Genomic DNA, 15,813 nt, shown 5'->3' with positions numbered 1-15,813 from the left:
AGCCATCACTTTTAATTTCACAATTCTAACTTTAGGATACAAGACTGGTTCACTGAATGACACGCTCAGTGTATCTATATCTGCAATGCCAACTTCAAGTGTCTTGTCACAATTGTTTAAGTTGCCTTCTGACAGAAAATTGATTTATAAATCAGTTTTCATTGATCATCCAGCCTTCAAATCAGGTTTAAGAAGTTCAGTTTTCTACCTTAATCAGAAAAATTATAAGTCGTTCCATGTTTAATTATTAAAATGCAGGATTCTGTAAAGTGATGGAAGCACATTTCTAAGTGAAGAATCTTAGAGGATTGATTCCCTCCCCTCACCGTGGATGCCAGACACTGACCTGTTTAGTGGATTGCAGTGGAGGGAGATGGACAGGCTTTTGTTCGGGACGCCTGCGCCAAGGCTGCGCTTTCTCTTGCGTTGAAGGTGGCCGAGTGTACCAGCCGGGAAAAAACATCTGCTCACGGGCCTTCCGATGTTGGACACTGGGTTGTTTTCGTGTCACACGCCTCTTCAGCACAGCCTACATTACGATGAAGATTAGGACAACTACATAAGGTCCATATCTGTACATTCTAATTCAAATCGCGCTTCTATAAAAGTCATCTATATATATATATATATAACTAAAATCGAAAGTTTTAAGTTAGGCAGGTTTGTCAAGTCTCACCTGAGGGTCTTTTAAATGTACTGGAGGTCTTGGTGGAGCAGTGGCGTTCTGGTTCTGGGAGCTTAGTTCTGGAAGCTTCTGCAGTCGTTCTGGAAGAGTACGTCAAATAAAACGTTCGCCTAAAACGATATAATTTAAGACTCGACAACCCGAGGGTTGTTCGGTTTCACAGGGCTGTACCTACCTTTAGAGTCACTGTTACTGTCCAGGCTTAGCCCAGAAATGCTCGGCAGGGAGGCCCTCGGAGAAGAAGAAGAAGCCATTGCATATAGCCTATCCTCATAGGGTTTGGAGCAGTGAGGTAAAAGTGCTAATCAAAAACTGTGAAATTTGCACGTGCTGCATGAGTAACGCTAATCCTGAATACATTTAAAGTAACCCATATACAAAGTCAAGTTGCGTTACGGAGCACAGACAACGCTTATGTTTACAGTTTCCTAGCAACGGAACCCTCCTCTGCCAAGCAACGCGACCAGAGACACGATGGTGTTGTCAAGACGCTCGTGACTTCTTTCACACAAAGTAAAGTTTATTAAAAAAATATATAGAAATCAACTAAATTAAAATGCCTGATACCAGTGAGTTGTTAACTATTTGTAGGAGATCACTTTCTACTGAGGTGAAAACTGTTTTTAAAAAGTCTGATGGTATTATGTCCAGTGTGCAAATTGTTGTTTTCAGATGGCAAACTGTTTCCTCTAGGATTTTTAAATCAACAATATTAAATTGTTACATACAAATACACAAAAGACACTGAATATCAACATTTTTTAAATCATTTTGTAGATATTACAAAGTTTATTTCACATTTACAGACATTTTTTTCTTTATAAATACAATTAAGGTTTTTACAACATATGTGTATAAAACTGGAATATATCACCACCATTTAATTACCTGAGCACAGACAACAATAGTGTTCTCTTTGCGACCAAATGTTGATCACAGATTCTTAAAACACATGGCAAAGTTTCTTTCTTAATGCATGACAAGTTCTCATAGAGTTTCAGGATCCACCATGGCTGTTTTCCTCCGCTGCGATACCAACATACTCAGCTGAAAAAAACATTTAGTAAAACGGTAAGTAATTAGAAAACAATGGCAAAGGAAATATTTGTAAATTTCAATGAAAGAGCCGGGTTTGGACGCGCTGTCAGGGCACATCATAGTTACCTGTTGTGAAGCAGTAGCTGCCTTCTGTTCAGCTTGTGTCAGTCTTCTCTGTAGACGATTAGTTTTTTCTTGATATTCTGCAAGCCGCCTCTCATACTGAACAAACACACACAAAATTATCATTATCTATATATTTACACTCACCGGTCACTTTATTAGTAACACCCTTTCAATTGCTTGTTAACACAAATAGTTAATCAGCCAATCGCATGACCGCAGCTCATGCATTTAGGCATGTAGAGGTGGTCAAGACAACTTGTTAGGAGTTCAAACTGAGCATCAGAATGGGGAAGAAAGTGGATTTAAGTGACTCTGAACGTGGCGTGGTTGTTGGTGCCAGACGGGCTGATCTACTGGGATTTTCACGCACAACCATCTCTAGCATTTACAGAGAATGGTCCGACTGTTCCAGATTATTGTCCATAAATATAGTCTCTGGGTTAAAAAATACAGACCGTAAAACCCTCTCATTACCATGGTTTCTTTGCCTCAGAGGCATATGCTCTTTGAACCCATGTTAAAAATTCTTTTAGTTAAGTAGCTTCTTTCATGAGGTCAAAGGCTATACCATGGTGCATGCATTTCCATGAATTATTTGAGAACTGGTCACAGCTCCATGCTCAGTTTATAACAATGTGCCCTAGCACTTTTATATGCCTCAATGTGTCGCACAAACCTCTGAAATAGCATTATGGTCAGTTTCAAGTTGTATCAGTAGCTCATGTGAACGCTGCTTCTGTCGATTCAGTTCTGCCCTGCCATGTGAAAAAAAAGAGATATGAGCCAAACCACTTTTCATGGAGACAACAGAAACATCTATAAAGCTTAAATTCTATTATTCTTTAAGCATCGTCAATGTTTTCAATGCATCTCAGCTTGGTACGCCTATTGTTCAGAGCAGAACAAATTCAACTGATGCAATTAAGTCCTTGGGCAATGAAGTATCAGATTAGTTTTCCAGATATTTCACATATTTGTTCCTTTATAATAGCACTGTTGGTATTCCAGTTAATAGAGTGTTAAGTATTAATCATTTTAAATCATCTTTCAACAGTCATTTACCAACGAGTTTCAATTGCACTGGCTACCATTGAATACTTCTTTCTTTATTTAACCAGAGAATGTTTGCTTTTCTTCTTTTCGTTTAAAGCACCATACACTTCCTATTTTCAACCTCAGAAGCTGAGAAAAATGAACTGCAAGCAAAGTATGTTGCGTAAGGTGAAAGGCACAGCACATGCTGATGTACTGAAACCAAGTTTAAGTCAGCTATTGTGATGTGGTCTGCTACCCTTTCAGCTCGCATATCAGCTTAGTCAAAAGCTGCTGCAGGAGCCAAGGCAGAGGCGCTTCAAATACAGCCACAGCGTGCACCTGAACCCTGTAGAGCATTTCTGGAGACCATAAAATGGTTGTGCATCGATGCTCCTCATCCAGTCTGGTTGGGCTTATAGCTTTCTGAAAAATTGGAGAAGCTTACAAAAAAGCCTGCAGGATGATTACTAAGGAGACTTGAGACTGTCAATGGGTCCTTAAAGACTTTCTCTGGGCACTGATATAACCTCCTATAACCATAAAGATGACTATGTTTATGAATATAATCACACATTTAATTGGCATGCTAATAATTAGCATATCCCTTGAAATGGATTAGATGTAGAATTCTACTTTTGCCTAATTCTGTATATTGTTCTGAAATGTGTGAAAAGTTAAATTAAGCCTGCCCAAAGATCACAGATCATTATCACTGGTTTTCAGCCTCGTCTCATCACAATTAAGGTTTAAAGTTTTGTCCAAATACAAAAATGTTTTGTGTCCTTTCCTTTGAAAGGTTAGAACGCAACTGCACAAGTTCTTACTTGAGGCCTGTGATTTTAGTCTCAAAGGCCTGCACAAGGTTCTTGGCCTCTTCCTTCCAACGCTGAGTACTTTTCTGTTGTGCTGCAAGGAGGCGCGTCAGATCAGCACTAGAACTTCGGCTGCTTTCCTCCATTTCCCTCACACGTGCGTCAAGTCCCTGCTCTTTGAGGCTGTACTCTTGCTCCATCTGTGAAACCTGAGTGAGGAAGGCAATGAAGTTACGCACACAAGTTCAACCCCACGAGTTCAAAATTAATTCAAATGGATCATTCATATATCCAATCACAAAATCAAAATGAAAGCTAGATAATCCAATATATGATCAAACAATGCACACTGCTGTACAGTAAACAAGTGGCTACACCTCTTTGCAATACCATTTACATAAATGATTCACCTTACAGTAACGGAATTTGCAGAGTGTGTCGAGATGTTCTGAACACATAAGAAAAGCAGTGCTCGTCTCAGCTCTGCGCTCTCTAACATGTGCACAGGGAGCAGAAAAGCTCTCAAACAAGATTCTTTTCTGTTAACAGATCGTTGTGATTTAATCCTAAACTAAATGCTGTTGCTTCAGTTTTCTCTGCCTTTTTATTCCACAAGTCCAAATTACTAAAAAGCACTTTGACTTTGTTAGGTTTGACCACCAGCCCTACAGCGGCACTTCCTTACATTTAATAATTCCTCATAAAACATTAAATCAAGATAAATGTTTTGTTAAGTTTATCTTGCTGGCCGTGCAATAAGGCAACCAAAGCACCATCTTACTTACTTTATGTGTTCTATATTACCTTTAAACCATATTCACTTTTGTCCTGTACAAATTTAAGATTGTTTTACTGTGTATTTTCGTTAGTATGGATTGATTTACATCCTTCTCATTTCCACCTGTAATTAAGTTACCTGCTGCTTGGCTTTCTTTTGGAGCAGCATGGTGGCCTTGCGCAGCTCATCCATCTCCCTGCGGAGCTGCAGGTTCTCCTGGTGCAGCTGCAGCCGGTCCTCACTAACACTGACGCAGTCATCCCGGGCTGCAGTCAGAGAGCCCTGCAGCCGCCGCACCTCGTCCTGGCAGCGAGACAGCTCCTCACTATATCTGGTGGTGGATCAGATCGGAAGGACAGCAAGACTGTAAAGATTGTTCTTGAATGGCCCGACACTTGGTGGCAGCCTGCTCAAGTAGGTCTGCACTAATTGAGTCTCTTTTTAAAAAAAAAGAAAAACATATTTCTGTGCTGGTGTGGATGTTGTGCTGCATCTTTTATGATGCATAACCATGCAAACAGGGATGTTGGTTACGGCTCACTGAGCTTTTCAATGTCCAAGTAATGCCTCCAATAAGACCCCAAATCCAGATGCATAAAGGAGGAGATGTCAAGGATGCACAGCAAGAACACATTGAGAGAAGGGAGAAGTTTAAACCATTTATTTCCTTTGTCATCAAGGAAATGTAAGATCATTGTGAGATAAAATGGGCAAACGTGGAGCGCTGACAAGGATGCAGCAGAAATACTGGGAAGACAGTGCTATTTGTTTCACTAAGACATGGCAGAAGGAACAACTCTTAAGGCCTCTCTACCCAGCTTTCAGACCACGGACAGAGGGACGAAGAAGCATCAGTAAAGAAAGAGGGATTGTAGTGCCTGGTAACAACAGATGGTGTAATTTTGCATATGGAACTGTGAAGGACCATCTCTGCTCCCCAGATGTTGAACTGCAGGCTCAGAGTTTCAGAGAGTTCACCCGTGTTACCTGCTGATGCTGTGTGCAACATCTGCTAAACAGATGCCCAGATAGAAAAATAACACCTCTCTTTCATCATGGTCATCTCCGAGGATTGCAACAAAACCTCTTTCTGCTACACTTCAACTTTCCAAAAGTTTGCAGACTTATTTTTATTAAATCATATTTTTATATCCATCTATAACATTCATACAGCAGCTAAATAATTTTCCTTCGGGGTTTAATAAAGTCGTATTGAATTTAACTGCACTGAACTAAATGAACCTCCTGCCCAAGACATTTAAGAGTAAACTTACTTAACAGTAACACTTACTCCATCTCCACCTTTTTCAGTTTGTTCTGGGTACTTTGTAGAGTAAGGCTAATGTCTTCCTTCAGTCTCTCTGCATTTAGACACCTCTGATGAAGGGCATCAATCTTCTTGAACTCTGGCTCTGCCCTGCCTTCCTTATACACCTGAAACAAAAACACCACTGGCATTACTAACATGACCAGCAGCACTGCCTGAGCCCACTCATAGAGACATTTAATCAAACAGCATCAAAACTCTAGAAAGGGCAATAGAAGTCTTTTTCTACAGATACCTTCTCCAGTTCTTCCTCTACTGCTTTTCTCTCACGCAGGGACCTTTCAATCTGAGACTCTTTATCTGCACACTCCTAGAGACAGGTGGGAAGAGAGTACAAGGGGTGTCATGGGGGAGGGTGGTTGCAGACAGAACAAGGAGACAAGCTGAAACAAAAAAATGTTTAGTGTGATCATAAAAGGAACAGGTTCTTACCAACTGCAGTGCAGACAGTTCCTCTGCCATACGATGGATTTGGATGTTGCACTGCTTGCGCACATTTTCCACCTGTTGAGGAAATAAAAGAAAATGGATCTGTGGAGTGTAACTGCTTTCTCTTTTCTTCCATTTCGCACATTCAGATATGATATATTAAATATGATCAATATATATATATATTGATCATATTTAATATATCATATCTTGACCAACTTTCACAGGACTTGGGAATGTCAATAATATACAAGTTCAGACTATTGCATTTTTTTCTTCATTTCATTTTTACAGTTTGTTTAGAGAACATGAAAAAAAAGAATTTGTAGACTGTGGTGGTTCTGTTGAGGCTTTTAGAAAACCCTGTGGTTTAAGAACGCTGTCTTAAAGTACAACTTCAGACTGATGGGTTAGGCAAGTGAAACAGAGAAGCAAGAATCTAAGAAACTGTAGAGACGTAGATGTAGCTATAGGCTACATCTAAACAGTAAATAACTGGACATGCCTCCATTTTGGAAACTCATCGCTCATGCTTCAAAGTCTAAGTAGTACTTGTATCCTCAGGTGAGTCTAAGGTCTGACTAGCACTTGTAGGCACTTTGGGGATTAACTCTTCATTACACACGCTTGTCTTCAGACTGAGTGGCTTTAAATAGGGATGAGGGGAAAAGAAGATTATGGTGTCTCACTTTGGTTGCAGCATTCAAACTTAACCTCCAACTCAATGACAAAAGTATCTGGACGGTAAAAAAGCAAGTCCAAGATTTGCAGGAAGATGCTTTGAAATATTATCCTTTTTAAAGCCAAGCCAGAGACTAATTTGCCAGCCAGTGCTTCAGTCACACGGTGATGTATTAACAAGATTAAGCAGTTGAAGAGCTTGATGAAGAATACTCCTTAATAACGCATTAATCAGCACGTCTCTGGCTGAGGTTACACAGGGTTAGAGAGCAGCACCCTGCTTTTGGCTCGTTGAATCATGTGTTGGGAAAAAGTATAGTTGGTGGTAGTTTCTCAATTAAAAATTCTAATCTTTTAAAATCAAAGTGTGCAGCACTGACACATCACCCCATACTCATAAAGCATAAGCTTCAAAGCTGATTTTAGGGATACCCTGAAAGCACTTTGTAAAAATATTCATTCAACTGCTTAATAATCGTGTACCTCTTTCCTGGTTCGGACTGCAGCTTCTTGGATCAAGTGTTTGATGGCTTCCTTTGTCTTTTCTAGCTCTTCTGTCTTCTGTTTCTCTCTTAACAGGGCCTACAGGGAAAAGTAAAGATGGGAACGGGGACACATTTCAGGGGGGAAATGTTCCAAGCAGATATTGCAGCTGAACAGACGAAGATGAAAAAAAGATGAAATAAGGTCAAAGAAGAAAGGAAGAAGATGATCCTGTGGGCACCTGGTCCTTCTGCAGTGCGGCCTCCTCCGCCACTTGAACACTCTCTCTGACTTTGGACAGAGCCTCGTACTTCTCCTCTTCCAGGGTGGTGCAACGTGCCTGGAGTTCTCCCACCTTTCTCTCCCACACAGCTTGCTCTCTACGAACTGCCTCTGCCTCCTGAGATGCAGCTTTTAGCCTGAAAATGGAGAAAACGAGTGAGAACCAGCAGAAGAGGGAAAGTCAAAAAACTGCTGCTTGGCCTTATGACAGCAAAAGTCAGATGTAAAATTTCATGACTTCCCAGAAGATCCATAATACAGCACTCTCAAAATCTAAAGCACCATCTTTTTTAGCTGACAGCCAGGTACAGCTATAAGGAGTGAAAAGTGGTGAAGCAGAAAGTAAAAATGTGCTCACCTGGTCTCTAGCTGGCTCAAGGTTGTTTGAAGCTGTTGAAGTCGTCTGTCTGCTGCGTCCTCTCGCCCCTGAGCCTCTGCCACATCTTCCTCCTAGTTACATACATTATGACCATCAGAGCAAAACTGCAAGAACAACAATAATCTCCTGCAGGTTAATTATATGGAAAAATGATTTTAATCAAACAGTGGATGCTAAAGCCTAGTAATGCATGACAACAAAAACCCAAAATGTCACACAAACAGAGAATTATCTGCTTTTTCAAATGTTTAAGCACTAAATCAGTGCGAGATATGTTCTGAGAGTCGTTGTTTTCCGCTACCCTTCCTACCTCTGTTAAGTGGAAAGCCAAGCATCAGTTTTCCATTCAAATTCCATGATTTTTTTTCCATATACCCACCCGTCTCTGCATCTGTTCCTGGAAATTCTGCAACAATTTGGTCATCTCATCCACTTTAGCTGTGGCTGTCCTGAGTTCAGTCTTCGCCTGTCTACGGGAATACCAAAAGAGAGAGTGACTAGTTGCTCAGCTGAATTTAGGATCACCTGTTTAGATTATTTTTGCAATAAAGACAACAGTTTCCCAATTTGGAAAATGTTCCCATTTGTTTTTCTGTAAAAATTTAGGAAGAAATGCACCTCTCATATCTGTAAATGTTCAGATCCAGAACACAACCATGATCTGTCTGAACACTTCTCAAGCTATTTGGTTAAGAGGTTACACTATGTTTGTTTAATCTGTACAAAAACAAGTGATTTTCTGTTTTGTTGCCCCTGTGAGGTTATGCCCTGGACTGATGGCCAAGATCAATGACTTCCTGGAGCCTGAACTGGAGTCTTAGCAACTTAACAGTGAAGGCAGAGAGAAGGAAGTCACTGACCATCTTCACTGTACAGAGCAGACCACATTTTTCCTCAAACTTGAACCAAAAAGTGGATATTAGAATTATTCTCGATTAATATGTACAGGTAAGGCTCTTTTACTGCAGTAATTAACATCTAATATAACATCTGAAGCAGATAATGTGTCACTTTGAAATAACTGGCAGAGACTGCTCATTTCTCAGCCTCAGCTGACTGATTCATGATGTCATAATGCAGAAACATCTGCAATCAAGGCAGCCTGGCAAAAAACATGGCACTGTATATACCCAAGCGAACAGAGAAACTGCAGATATAATCAAATTGAGCAAATGCTCATTTAAGTTGAGCAATTTTTTTTCCTACGCCACGGTGTGCAGACTGCAATACGTTAAACAAACCTTTTTAACCATTTTCTTCAGTCTACAGATTGGATGGGACGTTGTTGTCAAAGGGGTAAAACAAGGAGTGCACCATGTAATGCTCCTCGTATCGTTAATCCATTCTAAACAATACCTTTGACAGCAGCCGCTTAGACTCTGAGGTGGTTTGTTACCTGAGCTGACTGTGTAGATCCTCCATTTCTGTGCTCTGCTCTGTCACCGTCTTCAGGAGCTGCTGGTTAGTCTGTGTGTGGCAGGAAAGACAAGACTTCCATTTGTGCGGCATGATTCCAAACGCACAGCTCCAAGTTAAGGTGAAAACCAACTTTTTACCAAAAAAAAAAAAGTCTACGTCCTTTCAGAACAAACCCCAAGGAGCCTCCATCAGTCATTCACTGCTACAAAGACAAATGTTCTCTCATGCAGACTGAAAAAGGTTGCTTGCATGAACAGTCAGTGAGTGAAAAGCCCAGGGCTTACCCACTCATTAAAAATGCATTAGAAGGATCTAGTATTACTTACTATCTCATTACACACTGTATTGTGACTAAAGTAACCACCAGGTTTGTCTGTGGATGTGTTTTGGTGTAAATAGATGAAACCATAGTAAGATTGAGCCTAAGCCAAGTCAACTGTTTCTAAAAAGAGCCTGAACAGTCTGGTCTTGAGTTATCTGTGACTGCAGGAGAGACACAGGGTGTACAACAGCATGTGCTAGAAAAAGGAAAGCTAAGATAGTTAGAGGATTACCAAGTGAGCTGACAGTCCATTATACAAGAAGACAGTTCTGGCCAACTACCAGAGAGATTTAGAAACCAATTCATTTAGTTACAAGATTAATTATTAGAGCAGGGTTCTTTTTGAAAAAGTGCACAGCATTTCGATCCCATGGCTAATTGGAGGCAGTGATTTAACACGCTTTTAATTAGACGTTACTTACCGATTCCAGTTTCCGATTGGCTGCTTGGAGTTTGTAAGCGTGCTGCTGGAACTGAACAAGCTGATCCTGTGATGGCAAAAAGGCATTCAATAACATTTAACTGCTAGTAATTAGCTTCTGCTTATATCAAGAATGAACTGTGACCAAACAACTTTAATTAACCTCCCCACTATGATAACGGCTCCATCTAGTGGTGAATACCTCATGTATATAAAGTATCAAAGCTGTACTGTAATATAATGTGCTGGTTCTGCAAGTTAGTGTGGGGATAGTGAACCTTGAGGTGCTGTCTTTGAGCATCGTGGAGCTGCCTGTCAGAGACGGTCTTCTGGTAGACCTGCTGCAGGCGGTCCAGCTCCTGGGCTGCTGTCTGCCACAGCTCCATGGCCTGCACCCGCTCCTGAACTCATGCACATACAAAATATCCACTCAGACAACCATCATGTCTTGTTTTCTGTTGCTAATAGATATAGCTGTTTAAAAGTTTTCAGAAAGCGTCTTTGTTCCGGTGCTCTATACTGAATGATCAAAACCACATTGATCTTCTAAGCCAGTATCTAATCAGCTTCCAGCTGCATTAAAGACCAGCAGTGCTAGAGCTCAGGAGAGACTCAATGCAATTTTTTAATCCACAGGAGGTGCTTCAGACGGGGAGCACTCGTATTATTCAGTGGCCATTCTTGATATTATAATTTAGAATCGTTTCACTAACATTTTTCACATTCTTCAAATGTGGCAAAAGATTTATTCATTTATTTTTCAGAATAAACCAGTGAATGTAGTCTTTACATATTCATAGCAGCTTAATTCAACTTACTTCTCTTGATCTTTTTTAATCAAATTTCTCTTAATCAAATCTGTTTCATTTTTTTCATTCTTAAATAAAGCACTGGTCTTGGATAGGGGTGGGCGATATGACAATATCATGATTTTTTTTAAAAATAAAATCACAATTTCGATTTTATCACAATCTTAAATTGAAAAGTGAAAAACAGACAGTGTTGCAGAAGTATTTTCGGCTGGGCAGCTCGTACCACGGGTCAATTACTTGAAGCAGACGTCCGAACCCCTCCTTTTCTACCGTCTTGAACGGTACCATATCTTTTGCAAGATAAAAGGTAGCTGCTTCTGTTACCTCTTTCTATCGCTTGCTTGACTTGTCATACGTAGCACCTTTGTCAAACGCCTGTGTTAATGTTGTCTGTTTTGGTCTTGCTAGCTGCTGCCCGCGGTGCCGGTGCTGCCGGGCCCCTCGCTGTTTGGCTCTCAGCATACTGTTTGGGATGCTTCCTCTTCAAGTGATTGAACAGATTCGTCGTGTTGCCACCGGACGTGCGAACCGTTTCTGTGCAAACTTTGAAAATTACATTTGCTTGCGCTTGATCAGTTGCGGAAAATCCAAACCAATTCCATATAATGGAGGTGGAATTTTTTTTTAGCGACCAACTCCTCCGTTTGGCTTTCAACCATGGCTCTCCATGCGGCTACTGCTACACACGCTAACAAGGAGGCAGGTAAGAAAGCGCATCACTGCCCGCAATTCGCTGTGATTGGTCGGTCAGGTTAATGACGTAATACATCTGGTGCATCAGCATAGAACTGTAATTTATAGAATGTGCCCTTGACGATCCCACGATCTCTGCAGTTTGACAGATCGTTACGAATCGTCTTCACGTTGCAATCGTTCACGATTTGATATCGTCATATCGCCCACCCCTAGTCTTGGAAGAGGATGCACTTGGAGCGATCTTTTATTTTTTATCTAGCCATGCTCTACGGTGACGGTCTGACAGCTACTGCTTTTAATAAACTTAGTGTTACACTTTAGACATGAAAATTGTCTTAAACATTTTTAGCTAATATGGCAAAAGATTTATGAATGTCATAAATCTTTTTAGGATCTCCTTGTCAAGGAGCTTCGACATTTGGCCCAGGGAAACCGGGGATCGAACCGCTGACCTTCTAATGGCAAACTACTGCTCCTCCTCCTGAGCTACAGCTCAGTAATTCATCTCAGGGAAGTTTTATGACCCTCTACAAATATGTGGTGGTGCATTTCCTTCTTCATGCATAACCTCTGTCTGTTTTTCTTTAGTTTCCTCTTATTTTGCCAGGTTGAGTCCTTTTTAAACAGCAACCTATTTAAACTACCAGCTCTTAACACCACATGTGTAAGCTGTATAGCGTGTGTATATTTAGTGTTTAAAGGAAGGCCAACACAAAACTCTGGACCTCCAACCCCCGGTGAGTAAACAGAGGAATGAGGAAAATACCTGCTAGTAAGTAGCTGAAGTATCTACGACACTACATAAACACAAGCAAAACATCATTCAAATTCCGAGCTTGATCTAGAAGAGCGTAGACGTGTAAAACAAAAATATGCAGACCTGCTCAGACAGCTGAACCTGCTCTTGGAGGTTTTTGATGATGGCATCCTCCTCCATTGTGCTGCCCTCCACTCCTGAAGCCACGGGCAGAGCATGGAGCTGCTTCTCAACAGATTCTCTCAGTTCAGCGTGCAACCTTGAAAAAGGATACATTTAATCTGCTCTTAGTTTCATATGTCAAATGAAACAACTTTTATTACATTCATTCAAGCAGGACTGTATTTGGTCGTAATGTAAATGGTCTCGATGCCTTCAATATCATTACAGAAAAAAAGATAACCAAAGTAAACATAGCGCTCACTATTCCCCGTTGTGGTTGCACGTACAAGTACATTTAATAAAAACAATTCAAGCAACAAATCAATAATAATTCTCTGATGTCTCGCAGGTCTGAAAGGTTTGGTCTATATGATAGAAATCCATATTTGTCATCTGCTGTGCAGCCACCTAACAAATATTGACTCTTATATAAAAAATAAACAAATAATGATAATAATTTACCTTTCGTTTTCCTTTACAACCTTCTCCAGCTTCAATTTGACATCTGCCATCAGTTCCTGTTAAACAAGCACCAACGCACTGTTATCCAACAGTTAACCTGCAGACCAAATGATTTCCACTTCCACGTCTACAAAGTAACAACATTTCACATCAAGACTTTTTTCTTTTACCTGGTATTTCTGCAGCCGTTCCGTCATTTCATCCATGTGCCGATCATACTCTGCTATAAGAGGAGCCATTATGCTGTAACACAGAGGAACGGAAACATCACATATGTGGCAAAAAGGATCTGCTCTGTGATGCATTCATATGAACATATTTCTCAGAACTTTTTCTCATGCAGAATCTCCGGTGATAACGTTCTAAAAACATCTCAACGAATCAGAAAAAATAAGAAAGTGTTCAACCAACCCTCTATCTGAGAGCCAGGGCGCAGGAGACTCTACCCACTGTGCCCCCTCAACCTATCAGACAGGAGACAAGCAGCGAGAAGCACTTTAATCAACAAAACTAAATTACAGATGTACAGGTCAAAATTATCATTCAGCATAATTCCCATATAGGTCAAGTTATTTATTCATTTATTTTTGCAATGCTGCAAACAAACTGGAACAAATAATTGGGCTTACGTCTTCAGTGGAGTCTTCCAATTCAACTTGCTCTAGATACACGGCCCATTTACCCTTCACTACACCCATCAAAAGCAAAAATGTCTTTTTTGTCCTCTTGTTCCACGAACCTTCCACCACACCTTTCCCCTCAACCCTTTCTTTACCAAATGTGCACAGGGTACAGTCAAGTGTAGCTCACGTTAGAAGATAAAAAGTCTAATTTTCATGTTGCAGACAGTGATACTGAAGTATCAGGTGAGCAAAACAATGTGAATAATCAGTAGCACCTTTAATTATAGTGCTACACCAATGACAAGAGAGAGACTAGTCTGTATTACAGCTGAAACTGCTTGACAGAGATCAAAATGGGGGCTAAGTCTTTTAAAATATATACACTCAGTTGCCGAATTAACAGGTACAATTGAAGAGGATAAAATTACCTTAAATAGTATGCAAAAAGCTTGGTATAAATTTTGGTCGAACAAATACAACATCACAAACTGCAGCCTCAAAAATTATCACACAGTTTAACTGAATGCGCTCCAAATTAGTCAAATAAAAAAAATATATATATATTTGCCCGATTCATTTAACTGAAATACTAAATAAATAAATATGTCTCTTTACCTGAGGTGATTGAGTGCGGTGCCCATACTGATACTGGCTAAGAGCTGAATTTAACCTGCGGACTGAGAACAGAACACGTCATCAAGCACACAAAACTTTGCAGAAGTCTGAAGCAACCCCTCATTCTTTAATACACACGAGGTAGGTGCTATGACTTATTGAAATAAGTAAAAAAACAAATGGAAACACAGAATAAGTTTTTACAATTCTAAAAAGCCTAAACATCAATATCTGGTCTGAGCTCCTTTATTCTCCACCACAGCCTGAACCCTCTGAGACAAGCTTTCTGTCATTTCTTTAAGGAGTCTTCAGGAATAGTTCTCCAGGCTTCTTGAAGGACATCCCAAAGCTCTTCTTTGGATGTGGGCTGCCTTTTGTTCTGTTCTCTGTCAGATGATCCCACACTGCTTCGATAATGTTGAGGTCCGGGCTCTGGGGAGAATTCATCCCTCCATAAGACCTGTTGCCACTGATTTTCAGTCCACTTCTTGTGTTATTTGGCAAACCTCAGCCTTTTCTCCCCATTTCCCTTCCTTAAGAACGGCTTCTGGAGTTGTTGTTGCGGTTGTTGTTCGGTCTTCCACTTCTTTTCTTATTTTTGTCCTCAATGTATCTAGTTTTATCAAATTTATTTATGGACATACTGTACACTGTGCCAAGATTTGACACATTTTTGGCTAACATATCTTTGGAAAGCTTTATGCTGACTGATAATGAGTGGCAAAGCAGCCAATGTCCAATTGAAAACTTTGAAAGACATTTCGAAAACCTGGAGAACTTTTGCTCAAGACCTCACTAAAATATTATAAGAGAGTCAGCCTGCTTGGAAGCAAAATATGAAGAAGTGAGGGGGGTTGCGTATCCTCCCAACTTGCTCTTACCTTGATCACGCAAAAACCCAACTTCTGTATCCATCCTTACTGAAAAGCCTAGACAGAAAAAAAAAATGTCAGCAACTTCAAACGATTAGAACTGGTGTACATTATCGGTAAAATAAACACAAATCACATTTGTCCGCAGCCATGTCAACTTTGTGTTACTATATTGTCTTTTAACACCACGTAAAGTTGGCTAACAACATTAAAAATCGCCTACGATGATTAAGAGTTAGCTTTCTACTGTTACCTGTGGATACTTTTTGCTAGCTGAAGCAACGCAATCACAGCTTAATTTAGCTAGCGAAGTAAACGTTTTATCGTTAAACAAACACCTAAACATATTTTTGAGGAATGCAATGCTTTAAAATCATGTAAAAGAATCCCTGCACGAGTATTTTTAAAGGATGCCAAATTCACGTTTAAGGTTTTTACTTTGATGAATTATTCCGCCGAGCGTTTTGAAGCAAACAAATGCCAAACAAACAGCCAATGGTGGTTAGGGTGTGCACCACTGAAGTAGTTCCGTCTAGGTAATGGATAAGAACAAAAGTTCCCTACTGTATCGGGAAGCAACTGTCGGAGACGATATGC

At 40.3% G+C, this 15,813-nt stretch overlaps 2 protein-coding genes across 4 annotated transcripts in view; both read right to left on the bottom strand.

Annotated features, from left to right (window-relative positions):
- Positions 1 to 939, bottom strand: part of dnah6 (dynein, axonemal, heavy chain 6) — a 52,416-nt gene extending 51,477 nt beyond the window's left edge. Inside the window, exons 1-3 of the mRNA XM_072383942.1 lie at positions 861 to 939; positions 677 to 765; positions 347 to 529 (exon numbers count right to left, since the gene is read on the bottom strand). Coding sequence (XP_072240043.1) covers positions 347 to 529; positions 677 to 765; positions 861 to 939 — 351 coding nt within the window. The remainder of the gene's footprint in view (positions 1 to 346; positions 530 to 676; positions 766 to 860) is intronic.
- Positions 940 to 1,497: 558 nt separating this feature from the next.
- Positions 1,498 to 15,740, bottom strand: sclt1 (sodium channel and clathrin linker 1). 3 transcript variants are annotated; one of them, XM_072384245.1, is made up of 22 exons: positions 15,655 to 15,740; positions 15,226 to 15,273; positions 14,345 to 14,406; positions 13,518 to 13,570; positions 13,277 to 13,349; positions 13,107 to 13,162; positions 12,606 to 12,741; positions 10,496 to 10,618; positions 10,219 to 10,284; positions 9,452 to 9,522; positions 8,435 to 8,525; positions 8,035 to 8,126; positions 7,636 to 7,813; positions 7,395 to 7,493; positions 6,234 to 6,305; positions 6,037 to 6,111; positions 5,766 to 5,908; positions 4,613 to 4,805; positions 3,709 to 3,905; positions 2,526 to 2,604; positions 1,850 to 1,945; positions 1,498 to 1,732 (listed from the first exon to the last, which is right to left on the bottom strand). In XM_072384245.1, the coding sequence occupies exons 2-22, from the start codon at positions 15,257 to 15,259 to the stop codon at positions 1,673 to 1,675; spliced, it is 2,049 nt and encodes a 682-aa protein (XP_072240346.1). In that variant the 5' UTR covers positions 15,260 to 15,273; positions 15,655 to 15,740; the 3' UTR covers positions 1,498 to 1,672. The 3 variants fall into 3 exon arrangements, with proteins under 3 accessions (XP_072240346.1, XP_072240347.1, XP_072240348.1); XM_072384246.1 differs by having other exon boundaries at positions 15,421 to 15,735; XM_072384247.1 differs by having other exon boundaries at positions 15,470 to 15,735.
- Between the last annotated feature and the right edge of the window lie 73 nt (positions 15,741 to 15,813).

Source organism: Leuresthes tenuis, unplaced genomic scaffold (assembly GCF_036924035.1).
Source record: "Leuresthes tenuis unplaced genomic scaffold, fLeuTen1.0.hap1 SCAF_4, whole genome shotgun sequence".
Taxonomy (NCBI): Eukaryota; Metazoa; Chordata; class Actinopteri; order Atheriniformes; family Atherinopsidae; genus Leuresthes; species Leuresthes tenuis.
This window is presented reverse-complemented; position numbering and strand designations above follow the sequence as displayed.

Bases quoted from the DNA above. Each gene is read 5' to 3' on its own strand.
- sclt1 (XM_072384245.1), bottom strand. From the start codon at position 15,259: ATGGATACAGAAGTTGGGTTTTTGCGTGATCAAG. The intron at 7,494-7,635 runs GTGCCCACAGGA...TTTTCCCTGTAG, and splicing joins CCGCACTGCAGAAGGACCAG to GCCCTGTTAAGAGAGAAACA. The intron at 1,946-2,525 runs GTTTGTGCGACA...GTGTTTGTTCAG, and splicing joins ACCATAATGCTATTTCAGAG to TATGAGAGGCGGCTTGCAGA.